This window comes from Tyto alba, unplaced genomic scaffold (assembly GCF_018691265.1).
Source record: "Tyto alba isolate M040663 unplaced genomic scaffold, T.alba_DEE_v4.0 Super-Scaffold_14, whole genome shotgun sequence".
NCBI classification, from domain to species: Eukaryota; Metazoa; Chordata; class Aves; order Strigiformes; family Tytonidae; genus Tyto; species Tyto alba.
This window is the reverse complement of record NW_024881276.1, coordinates 47841263-47861372: the sequence shown is the minus strand read 5'-3', so window position 1 is coordinate 47861372 and position 20110 is coordinate 47841263. Positions and strand designations below refer to the sequence as shown.

At 38.1% G+C, this 20110-nt stretch overlaps 1 protein-coding gene across 5 annotated transcripts in view; it reads left to right on the top strand.

Annotated features, from left to right (window-relative positions):
• Positions 1-20110, top strand: part of PHLDB2 (pleckstrin homology like domain family B member 2) — a 128147-nt gene that overhangs the window by 104329 nt on the left and 3708 nt on the right. For 2 of the 5 annotated variants that reach the window (XM_042788283.1, XM_042788282.1), the window contains 8 exons: positions 2244-2381; positions 3215-3388; positions 4097-4237; positions 4816-4915; positions 11126-11333; positions 14525-14615; positions 15061-15207; positions 17707-17926. In XM_042788283.1, the coding sequence (XP_042644217.1) occupies positions 2244-2381; positions 3215-3388; positions 4097-4237; positions 4816-4915; positions 11126-11333; positions 14525-14615; positions 15061-15207; positions 17707-17926 (1219 nt within the window). The remainder of the gene's footprint in view (positions 1-2243; positions 2382-3214; positions 3389-4096; positions 4238-4815; positions 4916-11125; positions 11334-14524; positions 14616-15060; positions 15208-17706; positions 17927-20110) is intronic. The other 3 variants (XM_033005299.2, XM_033005298.2, XM_033005300.2) reach the window with 2 other exon arrangements.

The window sequence follows — 20110 nt, the reverse complement described above, 5'->3', positions numbered from 1 at the left end:
GGGGGTACCACTTCAAGCCTCAAGGTCTGTGATCAAGGTCAGTGTCAGGCAAGCCACAGCCCATTGCAAAGATTGAGTCAGCACATATGACAGTGGCATTAACCCCCCATATTTATCTTCTTGACTTGACTTGATGAACCTGCAAATTGCAGATAAACATGAAGTTATAAATGGAGAAGCGGAAAAATTAGCATTTAAAATGCACTGACAGGTATCTATGGCTGCTTCATTAACTTCTGCTTAAGAGGTCTGACCGGGCTTGCTGGATCTGCTTGTATCGAAGCCCCGAGCAAGGTCTGCCACATCTAACGATGCAGTTGTCACTGTGGGAAGTTGGGCTCTTAAGGTCTAAAGCAACTGCGTGTCCTTTCAGCACTTGGAAAATGTGATGTTGCTTATTTGGCCTCCAAGTTCCTGGTGAACCCTGGTGGCCTCCAGCACGTGCCCGTGGTGCTGAGCACCCTTCCTCGCTGCCCGCCTTGTTGCAGGTGCTCAGACTTTCAGTGTCCTTGGTTGTGTTCTGACCTGGACATCTCACCTCCCATCAGGACATCTGGCAAGTCTGAGCTTCGCTTTTTTTTTTTTTTTTTTTTTTTCCATTTTGTGATGGATCTGTTCATTCTCTCACTAGAGAGCGGGTGCTATCCCTGATTTTTATCTTCATATCCACATAATGATTTGTTTAATCACAGGTATTTCAAAATGCAACTACATTAAGTGAGCCTGACAGTTTTTATTGCGATTTATTATTCAACGGTGTCATTCTGTTCACTGCAGTGAAGTCAGTTAGGACTTACTCCAAGGCAAATAAGAAAAGGAACAGCATGGGTTATCTGTTTTGTGCTCGGTGTCCCCACAGGCTCTGTCCTAGAAAAGAAATACCTTTCCTTGACAGATGTTATGTTTGTCTCAGTCCAGTTTAATTTTCCTCTGATTGCTCCAGCACCTTTAAAAATCAGGCACCAAACTGTACACAGGCTTAAACAGTCTCCCTGTGCACAGACGGTACTTTCACCATGCGGTTGCTCCCGTAACGGCGGAGTCTGTGGTCCAGCGTTTCCCAGCCCCCCCTCACCAAAGCACACCTTAGTAACCCTCTTCCAGCCACGGCGAAGCTTACTCCCTGCACGCACAGCAATAGGGCAACACGACCTCACGTAACGAGTCAGGATGTTTATGCCAGTACTTAAATAAGTGAGGAAAATCAATGCTGTTTAAAACTTCAGTGTTGACAAAATGACCTGGTTGCTTAACCTGACTTGAAGCCATTTATTTAATCTAATGTAATAGGGTACTGAGGTAACGCACAGCACAGTCATTTGTTATTTGCTTTTTTTTTTTTACCCATGGTGAATCCCCAGTGGGGTTGTAAGTCTGAACTAAATGTTTTTCATATTAATGGTGAAAGTGCTTTTATCCTCTATAAAAATGATTGCAACATTGCATTCATAGACTTGCCAAGTTTTGGTTACTGATATACTGCTACTACAAGATGGTTAAGCAAGTTTTATGTTTATTCATACTGGACTTTATTTACTGTAATGTGGCCACATGTTTTCAGGGGTGAACTTCAGTATCTTACCTAGTATCTTCATTTAATAGTTCATCAAATATCAGAGTTAAGATTTGCCTCCTGTTTCTAGTGTGCTGTGTTCACAGTATGATACTTAGTTTTCCAGAACTGTGTTGAAAATTATACCAATAGATAATAGGGTTGGTATTTTTTTCAAATTGCCTTCTATGATCAGTGCTAAATTTATGCATTTTTAAAAAGAAAAAATGCTATAGCAATCTGTGACTTCTCTTACTGAATTGCTGAAGTACACATATTGTCATGTCAGTGCATTGGTACAATAATAGAAGCGTAAACCCTTTGACACCTTCTCAACTTAATAATAACATTTGTCCTTCCTTTTCCTCCCCAAACTGCCTTCCCAATAAAGAGCTACATAATTTCTAAAGGGTATTTACATTTTAGTAAAGTCTTTTGGTCACTTAATGTACATTTGCTTTTTGATTACACAAATGTTTTTGGAATTAAATTAATAATAATTTTCAGAATGCAAGTATTCAACACTTGAAAAGCTTGATGATAATTTTATTTTATTTATGATGAAATATTTCAATGATAACAAATTTTTGGCTGTATCACTCTAAACTAACTTTCATCGTACTGGATACATTAATACTCTTGCACGTCTTTTGGCTTTTGCTCCTTTTAACTTCTGAATTCCTCCTTTTAGGGCTATATCAGTGTAAGTGAAATTAGTGAGCTGTATGGCACGAATATATCCCCTTCCACTCAGCCCCCCACAGATGCTGAAGCAGTTGCCACTGAGCCTTCCACGGCTGTGCTGACGAGCCAGCCACAAAATAAAGAGGTTTGTTTGAGAGACCTTTCCCTTTGTTTGCATTGTTCTTTCATGGCTGCCTTTTTATTTTCTTTTTTTTATTTTAATTTTTTTTTTTTTTTTTTTGTAATTCAACATGTAACAAATTGACCCGAAGGCAAACTGCGGTCTGCCAGTTAACGAGTCAGATAACAGTGTAATAGTAAAGCTGAAGGACTGCTCCAGTTGCAAAGTGTCTTTGATGAGCTAGATGGGACTTTGAAGGCCAAAAAAACTGAATGCTTATGACCCAAGCAGCAATAAGTGACAATCTTTGCCTGTCAAACACTATAATGTAGTGGCGCCTCTGGTAAACTGTCTCTGGACACACTTAATGATTACCTGTTCAATGGTGCTTAGGTGTTTGTTTTGTAGCTTTTTTTTTTTTTTTTCCTGTGAGGTGGTAGAAATTTATCTTGAATATTTGTGGGAGATGGGTAGCTTCTACTTAACTATTCCACAGAGTCTGTCCAGTCTGTGTCTCCTAGCTTACTCTCTCTTTTCCTCATTCTTTGTGATGTTTTGGCCTTTGTAATGACCATAGCAAATTTTGAAAAAATCCCCTTTTAAAGGAATGGAATAACCTTATGAATGTAAAGCCACCTACCTTTGTGTTGCAATGATGCAGCAACTGGTTTAGAATATGGCTTTTCTGTGCTGCTTCTGGCAGTTCAGTATGCCTTGAGAGTTTCAATACAACACGTCTCCTTTCCTGCTAAATGCTCCAACAAACACAGTGCTAAAACTGCAGCTTGTATGTGCCGTATCTTTTGAGCAATTCCAAAAAGAAAACTCTGTGTGTAATTTCTCTTTTTTCTATAAAGCTAAGATCACCTCTCTGTTCTGGATTTGTGTTTCCTCACTCTCTTTCTCCTCGCTCTATTGCTCAACTTCCATCAGTCCATTGGCCTGAGGTCATGGCTACTCATGTAGATCCTATTCCTTTATCTGATACACCTCCACCTCTGCCAGCTAAGAAACACCGCAGGCAACAACAGGTAACAGATTCAAAGCTGATAACTTGAGATTATTCTGTTTGTTTGTTTGTGTTATGGTGGCCATAAAGTTGATTTACATGTGACGTTACTAGAGTGATAAGATAGACCATAATTTGATCCTGCTTGCAGAGTGTTGCCCTTAAAGGCACCGTTCCTTTAAAAATCAACACAATGCATTATAGAATGTTACTGAACAAAACTCCTCCTTATATAAACAATCCAGAGGCAAATACTAATATTTAGGAGCCATTGTAACTGTCAGAAGATTTGCAGCAATAAAGTACAAGTGGCTACATTTGAAATCCTAAATTAATTTTTCATATACATTTGAACAATGCCTCTCAAAAGCTGTACTAGTTTTAAGCCACCAATTCATTAGAGTAATTTGTAAATAAATGTTTTTCTTTGTAATTGGATTCTACTGGTACAGTAGACTTGATTTTTTTTTTTTTTTTTTTTTTTTTTTTTAAATAGGTACAGGGACTTGTACACAAAACGTGTACATGAATTAAATGTATTTTCTTAATCAACGTGATTTTAATGTGATACTTGTAGAAATCCTGGAAAGCACTGTGAAGCAGGAGGTACTTTGTATTTTAGATTGCGTTCTTTCCCGGGAAGTTCCCAGTCTGTCACCTTCCATGTAGAGCATAAGTGAGCAAGTAGGTCAATTCATTTTGTCAAAACTGTAACAAATTCCATTTGAAGCATTTCAGAAATCTGGAAGAGCGAAAGAAGCAGCATAGGGAATGTATGTACATGAGTGATACTTTACCTCGCAAGAAAACGACTCCGTCTGTGTCACCGCACTTCAACAGCGCTACGCTTGGACGAAGTGTTGCATCTAAAGTACGTAGCTGCATGATATTAATAGCCTGTCGGTGTCTATATAAAAACCTATATTATGTTAGAGGTAAGGTTGGGTAGCACTGTAAGCATTTTGTAATCCCCCAAATTCACATCTGAAACTGACTTTGAAAGAACTTCAGGTTTATTAACATATGGGAATATACATGAAGCCTTCCATACTTCTTTATTCTGACTTCTGGAAATGCTGTGCTTTAGTACATTAATCATAAATGCATGATTACTATCTCAAGGATTTTATTTTCAGGCTAGTTTAAATTGATTCTACAGACACAACAGGTTGTTTTCCTTCCTACCTAAGGCCTCTAAATGGTAAAGATAAAGTGAAAATACTCTTTATCTGTGACATGGTAAATCAACAAATAGCAGGAAGGTGGAGATGCTATTTTGAAAACATTTTGGCCTAATGGACAGTATGCACAACTAAACATCCATGGCTGATTGATATGACATGACATTGATACCCATGATAAACCAAGTTATTTTACCATTAGTTGCTGATACAAAAAAAAAAGTCTTGAAGTGTAGTTTTAAATACATATTTACAAAATTTCCTGCAGGGACATTTACCATTAGGACAGAGCAACAGCTGTGGCAGCGTACTTCCTCACTGCCTAGCAACCATGACCAAAGAGTCAGAGACGAGAAGGATGCACAAAGGTAAGACCTTTTTATTTGGTTCATTTCTGTTTAAAGTCAGTGTTCAATTTTTCAGGAAATAAGCCTGAAACTGGTGTTGCTATAATCAACAGGGCTGTAAAATAAAAGTTTACTTCTTGGTGAAAAAAGTGAGTTCTAAATGTCATTTTCAGCTATTGTCAAAATAAGATGTTAAGATTAGGACATAGGTGCACATGCAGTTTTGAAGTACGTGCTCACCAAATATAATCCAGTAAACAAGGAAAGTATATTGCAAAACACACATTGGGTTAACTGGGTAATTTCTATGAGTGACTTTGAGGCAATATATTACATGTTGCCTTTTTATTTATTTTCTGTTTATAAGAATAGTTATTTTCATGTTGTGATCTTAAAAATCGTTTTTCACAGGCATATATTTTTGCCTGGACAGATCCCCCGGACAGAGATACTTCTGAGAATCTGTAACTGCGGTATTATAAGTGGTCTTAGATATTTGGGCTACAAAATAGGAAAGGAGAGCGGTGTTCTATTGTGGATAGAGAGCTGTATTTTTATAATAGAGACATGGCAATTCTGGATCCAAAAGAAAGTTACATCTGCGAAACATGATCTTGTAGGCTATGGGATTCTGTGTCTGTTGTTTGTTGACTTAAGTCGATACACTTAATTTCTGCTTTACCGAGATGCATTATTCATAAGCGTGCAATCTTCAAATGGAGCTGCTTGTCAGTGCCATCTGTCAGTTTATTTTCTTTCCGGCATCTGCATCATTGTTATCAATATAAGTGCAAGAGGTCTTTATGCAGAATTGCACTGGCTAAGCCTGAGCTAAGATAGGATCCATCCTGTTGTTACGGGATTTGTCAGAGCTGACAGCTGCTAAAGGTCAGAGAGGATGACTGAGGTCAGCCCTAAGCACCAAGATGACTCAATACAGGGACAGAACAAGCTTGCTGAGAAAGAATCGTGACTTACTACATTCACTTTATAGAGCTGATCCGGTTGAGATTTGTTGGGTTTGAGCTTTAGCTATGCAGCAGGCCTTCCACAAACCTACCGTGTTGTGGCTGACTTATCTCAAAATATTTCAGATGTGATACGGGAGCTTCATACTCAGCTTGGAAAGCTTCTTTGATGTAATGTCTGTGCAAGCACGGAATAGCTGGCAAGTACGTTCAGACTCATCATTGTGCTGTTGTGCAGAAAACACTTTGTTTTAGTTTGAAAAGCAGTAAGGATGTTTTGGTTAAACGTTGACCAGAGATCTAGTGTTTAAAATTGGAAATATTTCAGTAAAATGGTTGCAAAAGAGCATTAGTGTGTGTCCTAAAGCTCAATTACAAGGTGTTACCAAATCTAAATACAGGCAAAGATAAATGTTTCAAAAATAAATCGATCTGGTTTTATGTTTAATTTTTTGTCACCATGCAACTAAGACAATTCTAAGAGTAAAGTCAGATTTCTTGTCCTAAGAGTGAGAACGAAAGAAACTGCACAAACCGAAACTGAATTATGGCCTGACGAAGAAGAAAGGCAGGGAAGAATGAGAGACATGTATTTGTTAAGGTACTCGGCGCAGTACTTTGTCATATGACGTGAGGAATCATGTGTACCATCACTGCCTGGCATACTAGTTGACTATTACTTTTTGAAAGATCCAACAGTTTGAATGGAAATACTGAGTTATGAAGGGAGACTTAAGGGGTTAATTTGTAATGGAAAGAGGACAGTTCTAGATGTCCTTTTCTGAAATATCAGCTTTGCCAAAGGGAAATAATGCTGCTGACAGGTGCTTTACTTGAACTGTCACAGGATTTGCAAAGTAAGAGACATAGTCAAAACATGAAGAATATAGGAATGCAAGGATTGTTCATGGCTCAACCATTAGTAGTTAGCAAAGGGTTTATTCCCTCCGTGTTCAACTTGGAGCTCCCTGGAATTACTGCTGTTGGAGGAGCTTGAAGAGTACAACTGCTTTCTCATGTTTTGGCATGTTCATAGAGGTCTGAAAACACATATATTCAATGGTGTCTGGAGGAAGTGGCAGCTCAGCAGCTTAAAGACATTATCTGAGAATTATCACTAAACTAGTAATGGTCTGAAATGAGTTTTCTCTAATATGCTTTCTCCGGTTTTTATTTCAGTCCAAGAAGGTAAACATCAAAGTCTGAGATGAAAAATTCAAAGTTAAAAATAAAGGCAGGAAATGAAGAACAGCTACTTGAGTTTGAATGTGGATTTCAATCTCATTGTCTTTGTGCAGGAATAAGTGAAGTCTGTGAATAAATTTTAGACTGGATCCAGTAGGAAATATTTTCACAGATTTTTAAGTGTACTGAGTAGGATTACCAAAACCGTTTACTAGGCATGTGAGTTCAGGAATTGTTCTTGAAAGAAACAGTCACTGTCAGTAATCGTAGTCTGAGTTAAGAGCAATTTATAAAATGTTTAAGAGGAAGCATTTCTGGTATAAATCATTAGTGGAAAAAGGTATTTCTTAGTAGCCATTCATGGAGGGAGGTGTTTTTGATGGGCTGTATTTATAAATTCACCTCCTGTGTACATGCCTTTGTAAGCAAACAATGTGCAAAAAAAAAAAAAAAAAAAAAAAAGAGAATGAAGAAGCTGCTATTCTACAACCTAGAGACATCTAGAGACCTTGCTCTGCACAGGTAGAAACATGGCCCCAGGAAGCTCCCATGGGTGGCAGCAGCCTGCAGAAGGACAGGCAGGAGCAAGGAGGGGGGGTCGGCCGGGGCAGTCCCACTGACTGCAGGATGGACTCCGGAGGGAAGGAGGGAATGGTTATCTGGGAGTTAAGGTGCAGGACCAGACACAGCACTGGGAACAAAACTGCTGGGATAGAGAAGTTGGGTAGCAGCGAGATGGTTATTTGTATTCTTTCTAAGCTCTATAAAGAAAAACAGTATACTGAAGGCAAGGTATATATGTACAAAGCAATTATAAGCTTTTCAGAGCAGTTTGCCTTTTTTTTTTCTTTTTTTTTTTTTAAATTCTTACCAAACTCAGGAAAAGCCAGAAAAGGTATGAAAACATCCTTTTACATGGCTGTATTGATCATTGGCATGTTTTAGCAAAAGTACCAATTGCATCAGCACTGTCAAGTAGTTCCCAAAAGCTTGGAAAACTTCTGAATAATTTAAAAATAATGATAGCATTTCAAAAATGCCTTTTTTTTTTCTTCCTGTCAAATAACATGTCACAACAAAACTTCTGATTAATGCAAATATCTGCAGAGCTACAGCTTTGTGCCAGCGTAATTTTTTGCTTCTTTGCTGATAGCCACACAGGTAGAAGAGAAAATTTAGAAATCTTTGCAGATCTGTGGGTGACAATGACAAGGTAGACAGACTTGGGCTTTGTACTTTGGCATGTTTCCATGCAAAAAATGTATCTTGACATATTAAAGTCAATCATTTAGGAATAAAAAAAATAAAAAAAAAATGTACTGTGAACTTTTTTATGAAATACTGGGGATTTTTTAACATACTTGACAGTGCCACTCTCATTAACCGCTTCCACCTGTAGTTCTGACCTCACCATAATTTTTTGGTGGTATATCTGGTTTTTGTGATTCTGCAGTAACTCCTTTGGAATATTTTTTTTTTAATTATATGGCTTTATGGATATTTGCAATATTTTTCTCAATACTATGGCTGTTAACAGTGTTAAGTTTACTGCTTTACTACAGAGAATACAAGCCAATACAACAAGAAACATCTTACCTCTTGTATCAGCTTAGACTTGGCTGATACAAGTCTTGGCTTCTGGGAAGCTTTTACTGAAGCACTGGATCTTATGAGGAGCCTAATATTTTAAGTGCATGTTCTGTGAATAGGCACCTGGGCAGTTAAAAATTCCTTAAGCAACAGATTGTGCCTGCGTGATGTGTAAGTGGGGCTGTCATGGAGGCAGGTTGGTTGTGAGGCTTCTTGGTGTCAGCACACAGCTGATCCTGAGCTTTGAACTGTGTGTCGCTTACGGCGTGAGGAGAAAATGAGAACATCGAGTAGTGCTTTGTTTCTGCAAATGCCTCTCATTTTGTGACCTAACGACTGTATATTTCTTGCAGTGTTTTCTTACGTTTGCATGATTGCGTAAATTTAATTGATAAATGTTTTAGTTAAAAATGGGTTCTTTATCTTCATGGAAAGTTGACTTTCCTTTAAGAGAGCGTTCGTAAAACTTCTGTTACTCTCTGCCTTTTAGATGGGTTTATTTTTCAGTGAAATATAAGATATAAAGATTTCTGAGTAGGCAAGGTTTTGCGAAGAGCTCAACAGAAAAACATGCATTTGAATAAAGTTCTTTTAGTAATTAATTTCCTTCTTTCTTTCCATGATGAATAATTGATAACCATTTCACAGGAGCAATTAGTCATTCCAAAGGTTCGAGTATGAAAGGTAATTGCTTATCTGCAATAACAGCAGCATTTCCCATAATAATAAGAAAAAACCCATACTGCACATGTGAATCAGTAACACCTGTGTTGTGTGATGCTATTATCTACAACTGCCGAGGTGCATTCGTGTCCCATTTGTATCTCTTACTAATCAGTGCAATTGAACTTTTATTGAAATTTAGTGCTCTTTCAAATGGCAAGTCCTGTTAGTTCCTTAGAAACTGGATTTAATTGCCTGTGAGAAACCTTTGTATGGTACAGAGGCAAGTGAGGAGGGAAGAGAAAGTATCTGCCTTGGAAATGCTTGTAGAGCACGATTTCCTTAATAACATGCTTTAATTATTCAGCTTCAGTCATGCTTTTCAGATACCTTTTGGAGAATATTACAGCTTTTCTAAGGTAGAGCTGCAGTTGTTGGCTCCCTGAACTGGGACTCTCCCCAGTCCAGCATGGCAAAAAATACCAGACGGTAACCTTGCATGTGCAGACAGAGAATGAGAGTAAGGCAGGAAAATATTCTCACGTTAAGCATGTTTTCCTAACATCAGTGTCTTAATGGTGTCTGGTAAAAATTTTTATCTGGACTTTGCTGCATGGATACATTTGTCTGCATTTTTCCTGTGTCTGTTTATCGTAAATACATGGAATGTCAGTGGCTGCCTTCCTGTATGAATGGGAGGTTTTCATGTAGTCTAACTTTCCTTCCTAATCTCCAACTCTGTCACCAGCTCAGATTTTGGGTCAGGAATGTGCAGAGAGTATTATAAACTTGATTGAGTATCAGAACTGTGAGAAAGTTTCACTTCTTGCATTGACTGAAGGAAAAGATGAGCAGGTCGGTTGCAGTTGTAATCACATAGATTAAACAAACCTTGAAAGGGCACTGCAAAATACCTTCAGTTAAAATGACAACTGTCATTATACTCTCCTCTTCACCAGGCAAGCTCAACAACCTCTCAGTCTGTATAAATACTGCTGCATTATTTACAAAGAGCAATGGAGACACAAGATAAAAATAATTCTGAAGAAATATTTTTTTAAAGGAGATGTAGCCAAACAAAGTTTCCTGTGTTCAAGAAGGATGACTTTTCAGAAAGGATGATTTTGTGGAAAAATAACAGCACAAATTTTAAATGTTGCATAACCCTTATTCTTCCTTATAGTCATTGAGCTATAGGAAGCTGCTTCAATCATATAGGGTGATCTGCAGTTTGAAGACTCCAGGAAAGTACCTCTACACTAGTTCTTATGGTGATGTGACAAGTAGTCGCATCATCACATATTATTACAGCTGAAACTAAAAGCCCGACTTGCAGTTACCAGAAGGCAAATTTCCCTGAACAGACAAAATAATCTACGTTCAGTAAAATTAACCAAACAAGTACTCAAGACCACTGAATATCAGGACTCTTTTTTTTTTTTTTTTTTCTTTAATGTAATCAGTGTCAATTCTTCTAGATCCCTGAATTTAGCTGCATTAGTTTCCAGATTAGGCCTAATTTTAATTTTAAAATGAAAAATTAATTTATTCAAATAAAATTTTCATAATACGCATACAAGAATATCTATATTAGCAAGTCAGCCATACTAATTGCATATATTTGTGTCCACTGTAGATAAAATCGGTATTTAAAGGTGTCATTTCAGTGATGATTAACTTGTGAAATTAACCATAATATTATAGTACCTTGGTCACAATGCAGTTAAGACTGAGGTGATTTCCAAAATGCTTGTGCTGCTAACACATTATGTTCGGATCACAGGATTTGGTTGTAAAATAACATTGTTTCCTCTGTACTCTGTAGGGTATAACCATCAGCGTATCTGTGAAAGCCAAAGGCAGAAGTCTCCTGAATTCTACAGCAGAACAGCATCTGAATCAAATGTGTATTTGAACAGTTTCCATTACCCAGATCGTAGTTACAAGGACCATGCCTTTGATACATTAAGTTTAGACAGTTCTGACAGTATGGAGACAAGCATATCGGCATGCTCACCAGATAACATTTCCAGGTAAAAAAAAACAAAAAAAGATAATATGTACAAGTTGATGCTATGGTAATGTGAATGCTGCTAACTGGTTAAGAAAATAGAAGATCATTACACAGGCATAATATTTAGTATTTGTCAGGCCTCCATAATCAGGTTTAACTATCGTCTCACTTTATTTAAAGATGGTAAGTTAAAATATGGAGAGGCTGAGTGATAATGTTGAAGGCCACAGAGAAATCAGTGTCGGTACTGCACTGAAATGATGAAGTTGTTGATGCTCTTTTCTGAGTGGGCAATAGCTGAGCTTCCTTCTCTGTGATAGGAATTTCTCAAAGACATCTGCCAGCGATGAAGTATGCTTGTTCTGCAAGTCCAGCACGTTAACTTTCTCGAGCCTTATGCTGAAACACTTGGGGATCTTCCAGTGGTCTTTTTTGCCCTTTTTGCTCCCTTTTCTGGGTCAGTAAGCATGAAGAGATGACACTGAAAGGCTTAGAGCCCTTGGCTGCTTTTCTCATCCTCAGAGGCTGTCAGCTCACACACCACTCATTAGATAAGAGAAACATTTTAACAATGATCTGTGTTAAAATAAAAGTCCAGCTGAGTCTCAAAATTGTGTGCAAACAATTTTCTTCTGACAGTCTAATTTTAATGATAGTGCTTTCATTTCTACTCACACTTCTGCCCCAGCAGTTTCACAAGCGTAAGTGGAGACTGATAATTAAGTACAATGTTGTCATGAGATTAAAACCCTTGTGAACACAAGGACAGCTTTTTTGGCTAGTGTGTTGTGTTTTATTCAGCATCTGTTTCCTGTAACAGGGTATCAGCCCACTGTTTTCCTCTTGTAGTCTTTATCACTGCTATGTTAAGGGTTTCAGAAAATACCAGTGGCACTCATTCTGCTGGCTGGGGTTTTTTTTAAGCAAAAATATTATGACTCAGGTTTTGAGGATTTCTGTTTTCAGTAGATACACAGTTGGGAAGTTTCCAATAGCTGGAGACAGCCTGGGAATTAACTTTATCTCTGCAGTGATCTAACAGAGCAGTGGCATGAAATCTGTGTGTCTGACTCACTGCTCTGACCCTTTTGGAGGAAGATGCTGTGTGTCTGAGCTACCTCCAGCTCATCTCATAAGTGGATTCTCCAGCCCAGGACAGGGGAGCCCTGACAGCTGTTGAATTTTACCGGTGCTGTTTGCCCTTCTGCTTCCCTCTGGGTCTTCTGCAGCTTCCATCCAGTGTCGGAAGAAAAAATACCCAACCAACCAACCATACAAACAAAAAACAGAAAAACAACCAAACCAATCAAAAAAACAGAAAAGGACCCATTACAACAGATCTTTCAGTTTCTCACAAGGCAAACTTTGGTGAGGGAAGAAAAGAGTGTGGGCTGATTCTGTTGCTAAAACTTGGAAGATAGGCAGTTAACTTTCCTTGACAAAACTTCCCTTAAGCAAAATTAATTCAAATTTGTTTTAGATGCTGTTTGAGAATTTTTCCTAGCCATATCAGAGTTTAAAGGAAAACAATTTATGATGCTTTGTTCTGACATATTTAAAATATATAAGTTATATTTTACCTTGTATAAGGTGAGAAAGACTTTTTTTTTTCTGGAAATCAATAAAATCTATCTGCTCAAAGTACAGAAGAAATACAATGTGTGTAGTCATTCATCAACTTGGCAAACCATAGTTGTTTCGAGGTTTGTTAACAACTTATTTTTCGTGGCTCAGATTTTCAGAGATTGTGATCTTCTGCTGTGCAGTAATTTCTGTGAGCAGGATAAGCAAATCAAGGACGAAGGAATTTAATTAAGCTGAAGTGTTAACCAGTTTAATTTGGAAAAAACTACTGCAATTAACTCTCTTCTAGATTGCTCAAATGACTTAATTTATGGCCCTATTGCTTTTACTGAAGTTATTTGACCCAGATTCTCTGGGCCCATCAACTAAGCATACTTTGGCCAAACTACACTTAAGCATTTAAGTCAGTGGCCTCATTTTTTTTCAGAGCCAATAAGCTTTTAGAGTCCAAATAGATTTTAGATGGATTATACCTTTTCTGCAAGCTTGGGTTAAATGAGGTACGGTATTTTTATATTGTATTGTATCCTCTCATGAAACGTATTCCCAGTATCAGACAAAGAAATGTCTTTGGAAGACTGTCCCACTTCTGACAAGAATCCTGGTCTTACAGACATAAGTGTCAGAGGCGTGCTCAGAAAGGGAAGGATGCCATTCTTACTTTTTTTTCTTCCTTGCCCAGGACACATATTTGGACTAATTCCATTCTACCTGTGTCCCTCCACAGTTGGTCTGTATGCTCTTAAGTAGCGTGAACAAATCTGCATCTGATACCCACTTCCACTTGAGTGGTCAGATAGCATTTTCAGTACAATCCCAAGCCAAGCTGCTTTCTGCTCTAAACGTTTGAATCCATCCTATTTTCTCACATTGTGCTTTAGTCTAATGGCATTATTAATGGTAATACAGTAATATTTAACATCAACTGTTTTTCTTGAACAGCATAAGATGAAAAAACAAAATAGAAAGCGTGCCATGGAAGTGCCATGGTTGAAATGTCTGTTAAATTGAGATGAAATGAAGAAATTCTACTGGAAAAAATAATCAAAAGGAAAAAGGACAGGCAAAGGTGACAGCTGTGTTGTGCTGGGCCAGGATCTAGCACTCTTTCTGATTACCCTTGTTTTTTTGGCTTGTATGTTACTTTTAGTAGATCCTTCCTGATACTACTCTGTCACCAGATGGCCTTAGTGCATACCTCTTAATTCTCCTTATTTTTATCAAGCATTTTTTGAGCTCAGCGAGACACAAAGTGGAGACAGTCTACAGACAGAAAGACTGGTGTATCCAGATGGCTATAAATGCCAGCTCTGCACATCAGTGGTGTGACATGGTAACCACCTCCATCCATATTCTGTTATCTGGGAGAAGAAGACAGACCACGAGGGACTGACAAGATACATTTTTAAGCACTTGAGTCTGCATTTTTCACAACACTGCATGGGGAAATATATACGTGAAGAGTGTACCATATATTTTATACATCATTTTTTTTGTTAGTGCCTACTGCACTGAATTGGATCAGAACAGTATCAACTCCGTTCTTAAAATGTCTAATGTTAGAATGCAAAATATGTCTTTAAATACCAAGTATTTTTTTAAATAATTCTGATTTTTTTTGTACAGTGCTAGCACTTCAAATGTTGCAAGAATAGAAGAGATGGAGAGACTTCTGAAACAAGCACATGCTGAAAAGACTAGGCTGCTTGAGACCAGGGTGAGCATAATTTTATGAGTAAAACTAAGAGTGGGCATGTTAGATAATATCCTCCTAAATGCAATACTGGGCCCTAAATAGTTTACACCTAATAGACACTTAGAAAATTACCTCTCCCCACTTAATTTGGTCTCATTTCACCCTCATACTACCTGTCTGAGCCCATATGAAATAGCTGCTATCTCAGTGGGTGAGCTGATGGCAATATCCCATCAGAAGCTAGGTCAGCATTGCTCCTACACCTGCTGGAAGAGCTGCTTAAGGAGAACCTTCATTTCTAGAGTGGTAATATTTGCAGTTCTGATTTTAGTTCTCGGCCCACTTTGCGAGACATACATTTCTGCCTACTTTAGAGGCAAAAAGGAATTTAGTGCTAGCTTAGAAATTACATTACCAACTACAGTTTCATGTATAATTGAAGTTCTGCATATGCTGTGGTATTTAGGAACGGGAGATGGAAGCTAAAAAACGAGCTCTGGAAGAAGAGAAGCGCCGCAGAGAACAACTGGAGAAAAGATTGGAAGAAGAAACTAGCCAGAGACAAAAACTAATTGAAAAGGAAGTCAAAATACGTGAGAAACAAAGAGCACAGGTGAGATACCTTGACATGAAATGTTTTTTAAGTGCAAGTCTTCCCCTTGATATACAGAAGGGACTAAATGCATTTCTGCCAATGGTAAGCAGAACCGCTTTCACCTGAATAGATGGATTTAATATTTCTGAGGTGTAACTATGCTGCTAAAAGTATGCTCGGGCTCTTAGAGCCTTAGATAGATGTCCGAGCATTCATTTCAAGTTAAATAATAGCGTAGATATCTATTCAGTGTCTTATATCTAAAGTATAAATATTAATCCTATAAGGTTTGTTACTGAGTATGGGCAGCGCAGAATTTTTTAGCCTGAACAACAGAAATTTGTGAGTGTGTTAATTTTATGAAACATTGGTGCTTTGGTTTTTTTTTTTCCCTTTCTTTTAATACATAAAGTATCTTGGAATAAGAGTTGTTACTTCCAAATGTTTGACTGAAAAGAAACAGATGAAGAAGCTTTCCCAGCTCCACATCTACTGTAGGGAGGAAATATTTTTTCTCATGTTACTGGAACTGTACAAGGGAAACAGTGTTACCTCCTACATCTTCCTGCTTCTTGTTAAGATTTAGAGGTATCCTGAGATTTCTTTAGGCTCAGAGGTCTTACCTATTTCTTTATTCCACTACAACTAATAAGATCTACATGGTACGGAAAATAGACTAGATAGTCATTTTGTCATTAGTATAGTATAGCAAGACAATGTCTCCATCTTAGTAGATGTATCTGAGTGCAAAAGATTCGATTTCATATTTGAATATCTTTCTGCTTTTATCTGTGCTACCTTAGCTAAATCTTTGTTTAATGAGTTACTGTTATATTTTGTTATGAACATTCCTACATAATTTGCCTTTCTAATTGGTAACACTAAATCAGAACAATAGGACAAACCCAGAGGAACTTTAAGCTGTTTCTAGTTAAATATATCCGTTTCTTTTTTTATATATAAAATTTAGTTACCAAATGTTATGTTTATGTGTACTTTATTTGAATGTCTTCTTTTTTTCTAAGAAATTTTTATGACAACTCAAGTATGGTGTAAACAACGATGCAGTGCTTATATCTTTGTCCCAAATTGTAGCGTGCATGTGTTGTCACAGAATTCCCTATCAGTTACTGCTAGTTGGCAGACTTGGCAGAGAGGCTGAAGACTGAATTGGCAGGAAGGCCAAAAATATATCTGTCAAAAATAACTATGATGTTTTTGTTAACTTTTTTCTTTCCTTTGTACAGTGAGACCCAATTTTTTTTTTTTTTTCAGCATTTTCTGACACTTAGAAACATAAACTAGGGGAAGGAACTTCACCTTTGTACTTGCCGAAGCTGGTGCCAGCTTGTATCATACAGGACTGCATAATTTTAGAAGGGCGCTAAAAGTTCTTGCGGGCAACACAGCTCCCGCTGCGCCATGAGGCTCTTGAGAATGCCATGAGGGAAAGTCCCTTTGATTTGTGACTCACCGTAGGATTTAACAGGCTAACTTTAGGCACGGAGCAGGGGCAGATCAGATTCTCCAGGTCACCGACTTCTCTGGTGTCAGAGGGGAGAGAGAGAGAGATGCTCCTCTCACAGGTCATTCACCTAAACTGAGCTTCTGTTCCGAACTGCCCTGCGATGTAGCCGCTGACGGCAGCAGAGGCACCGGGAGACTTCTCTTCTGTGTTTATAATGGGGGGGGGAGGGTGTGCATAGACCCTTCAGGCACAGAAAACAGGCATGTTCCTGCAGCTGGCAGGGGTCCCAAATCACTGCCTCCTCCTGCTTGTTCTCCCCTCTGATACTATCCAGGCTTGATGCAGAGTCTTGAACTGCACTCAAGAACGAGGCGCCCTTTCCTGCGCTGCTTTGCTGCCTCTTGCAGAGGGGTGCGCTGCAGCTCGCCATACCGTGCTGCTGACTGTGAACTACATACCACATCTAACTTGTTCAGGAGACAATAATTCTGTTTTGCTCACATCAATCTCTGTGAAACTAACTAATGATTACAGTTCACTCTCATTAATAACTTTCCCTGTAATAGCGTGTTCTTATTATTTATATCATACTTTGCATGAAAATACCTGTAGCAGTAAAATATTAAGGAATGATATATGTGTAGTGAGTATCTAGCCCAGAGAAATAAAGGGTTTGCTTAACATCATGCAAATGAAGTTCTTAGACTTCATCTAAAGAAGCAACACACCTTTACATTTAATTAATGTTCTAATTCTAAAATAATCTTTCTGTGGTGTGGCCCCTGTTTTACCACCTTATCGACTGATGATTTCAAGAGACTCCTATGCTCTAATCTGGCTTTTATTAAGTCATCCAACACTTTGTAAAGTTACAAGCTCTAAGAATTCTTCTTTTAAAGAAAATTAGGGCTGCAGCAAAAGCTCTTTATTTTTCTTATTCATTCGTAGAACCTGTGGGCAATTTGCAGTTATGTCCTTGCAGCAGAAAGAGTGAAGGAGAAGTTAAGACTTCTGTTAAAAATAATACAATTTTCTTCCCTTGACTGCAGGCCCGTCCCTTGACTCGCTATTTGCCCATTAGGAAGGAAGACTTTGACCTGCGAAGTCACATTGAAACAGCTGGTCACAACATAGAGACCTGTTACCATGTCTCCCTCACAGAGAAGACCTGCCGAGGCTTTCTGATTAAAATGGGAGGAAAAATTAAAACATGGAAAAAACGATGGTTTGTTTTTGACAGAAACAAGAGAACTTTTACTTATTATGCAGGTAGGTTGCAGGATCACTACTAGGGTTTATCTGTCCCTCTGTTTTCCTACCAAGCTCAGCTCAGTTATGAACGTGTAGGGAGTCCTGAATAAAACTTAAATTTCCATTTTGTCAAGTGGTTTACACATAGCTTGGAGCCTGTGCAATCCCTTCCCTATAAGTGTTCAATCCTAATGCCAGGTAAGGCAGAAATGAGCCTAAAAGACAGAGGGAGAGATGTGGATAGGCAAGAGGAAAAAATGGAACATCATCAGGTTTCTACTACACAGAATAATGGCTCCACATAATTTATTTTTAAATACTATATACTTCCCCAGTGTCAGACTGATTTCTTGTACCCTTCATACAACAGTATAATTTATTACACTTACCATGAAAATTATATGAAATGCTTCTGTAGTACCATTGCTTGATGTGCTGAGTCTTTCAGGAAATTAAATGTACAGGAGTAGACTCCGAGTTTGCCATATTTTGAGAGTCTAAGGAATTTCAAATGAACAACATGCAATACTCTAAAGAGGTTTCTGTACACTAAGTTGTGTTATACAGTATCAGGAACCATTATAAGCATTATGTTAATTTGTTGTTTTGGAGTAAACCCAGAAATTTGGAATTTAAGCACATATACGTCTCTCCGATTGCTATGCAAATCTCCACATGGTTTGACTGTGAAGTTTCAGAGGGAGTCAGAAAAATGACTTTGTGTTCTGAATATTTATTGTTAGGAGAGGACAGACAGGGGCCTATATAGGATGGTCATTGCTAAGAACCAGAAGAAAACTCTGAGTACAAAAAAACCATCAGTCCTGTTTCCTTTTTATGACATTACTGTTCTCCAGCAACCCATAAGGAACTTAAAATTGGTGGTAGGGTTATGCATTGCTCAGCCCACCTTTTTTAAAATGCACATTTAAATTTATGACATATATTAATTATATACCCACTGAATATTTCTTACTAGTTTGCAGTAATACTATGAAGAATGTGACAAGCTTCTTTTTATTTTATTCTTAACATCTGGTTTATTGTTTAGCAAGGCCTGTAACATACAGTAGTGTTCCCATCTGGTACTGATTTTTTTTTAATTTTTTTTTTTTTAGTAATTATGTTAACAGTTTCAGTTTTGAATACAATACAATTGCTATAATGCAATTTCAATTACCAAAGAAACTTTTCATAATGTCTGAAGAACTACAGCCAACGAACATAGTTTCATGAGAATTCTGTACCAGCTGCACAACAATGCAGCTGCTTGTATGAGTGAGGATCCATCTAGATCTTTAAATAAGTAATAGACTTCCAAAATAAATACTGATGCTGTAAATTCAGAGTAATTGAACTCTAAGTGAATATACTGGTATATTGTTTTAGTTCTGTAAGTGTACTGAACAAAGAACTTACCCTAAAGTCTGACAATTTAGTGCATCGACTGAAGCATCTGCACTTTCTGACCTGAAGCACACAGGGAACTCTACCAAGACTGTTGTGATGGGAGCTTGTGGGTACCTGAAATGCTCTTGTAACCAAGACCCCAGGTGGGGCTCGAAAGGAGAGTGGATCACTGTTTGCTTTTACTGCACAGACAGTATACTGTGCCATAATGTCATAACCTTCTACCTCGGTACTTCTAGGGGTCTCCTGCGTGCTGGCAAGGAGATTCCTAATGCTGTATCGTTTGGTCTCTGGGATTTCTTTTTGTCATCATGTGAAGCTTTCAAAACTGCCTGCGGCTACTGATAGGATGTAAGCTGAGTTTCGTGAGTGTTTAAAAGGACAGCAGAATCTCTCATGGGACTGATAAAGATGTTCTGCATGCCTGTTCAGTGTTAAGGTGGTACTGAATCAGGGTCAGAAGGCATTATATTGCCCTAATATAAAAGTACTGGGAGAGGAAGGAAGTTTGCCCTTCACTGTCACCCTCTGGGATTATTTAACAATTTCTCTTCCATTGCAGGAGAATGGAAGGTACTGTAGATGCTTGTCTGCCCTGTTCCCTTTTCTCATGAAACTTCGTAGTTGTGACTGTTAAGATGCTAAATTCACAGTCTGTACCCATGCCCTAATGATTCACTAGCTAGTGCTGGGACAGAAGGCAATATCACGTCTAAAATAGTTTAGAACTGACCCCCTGCAAGTGTCTGCTTCTTTCCATTGCCTTTAAAGGGAGATTAAATCAGCTGTGTC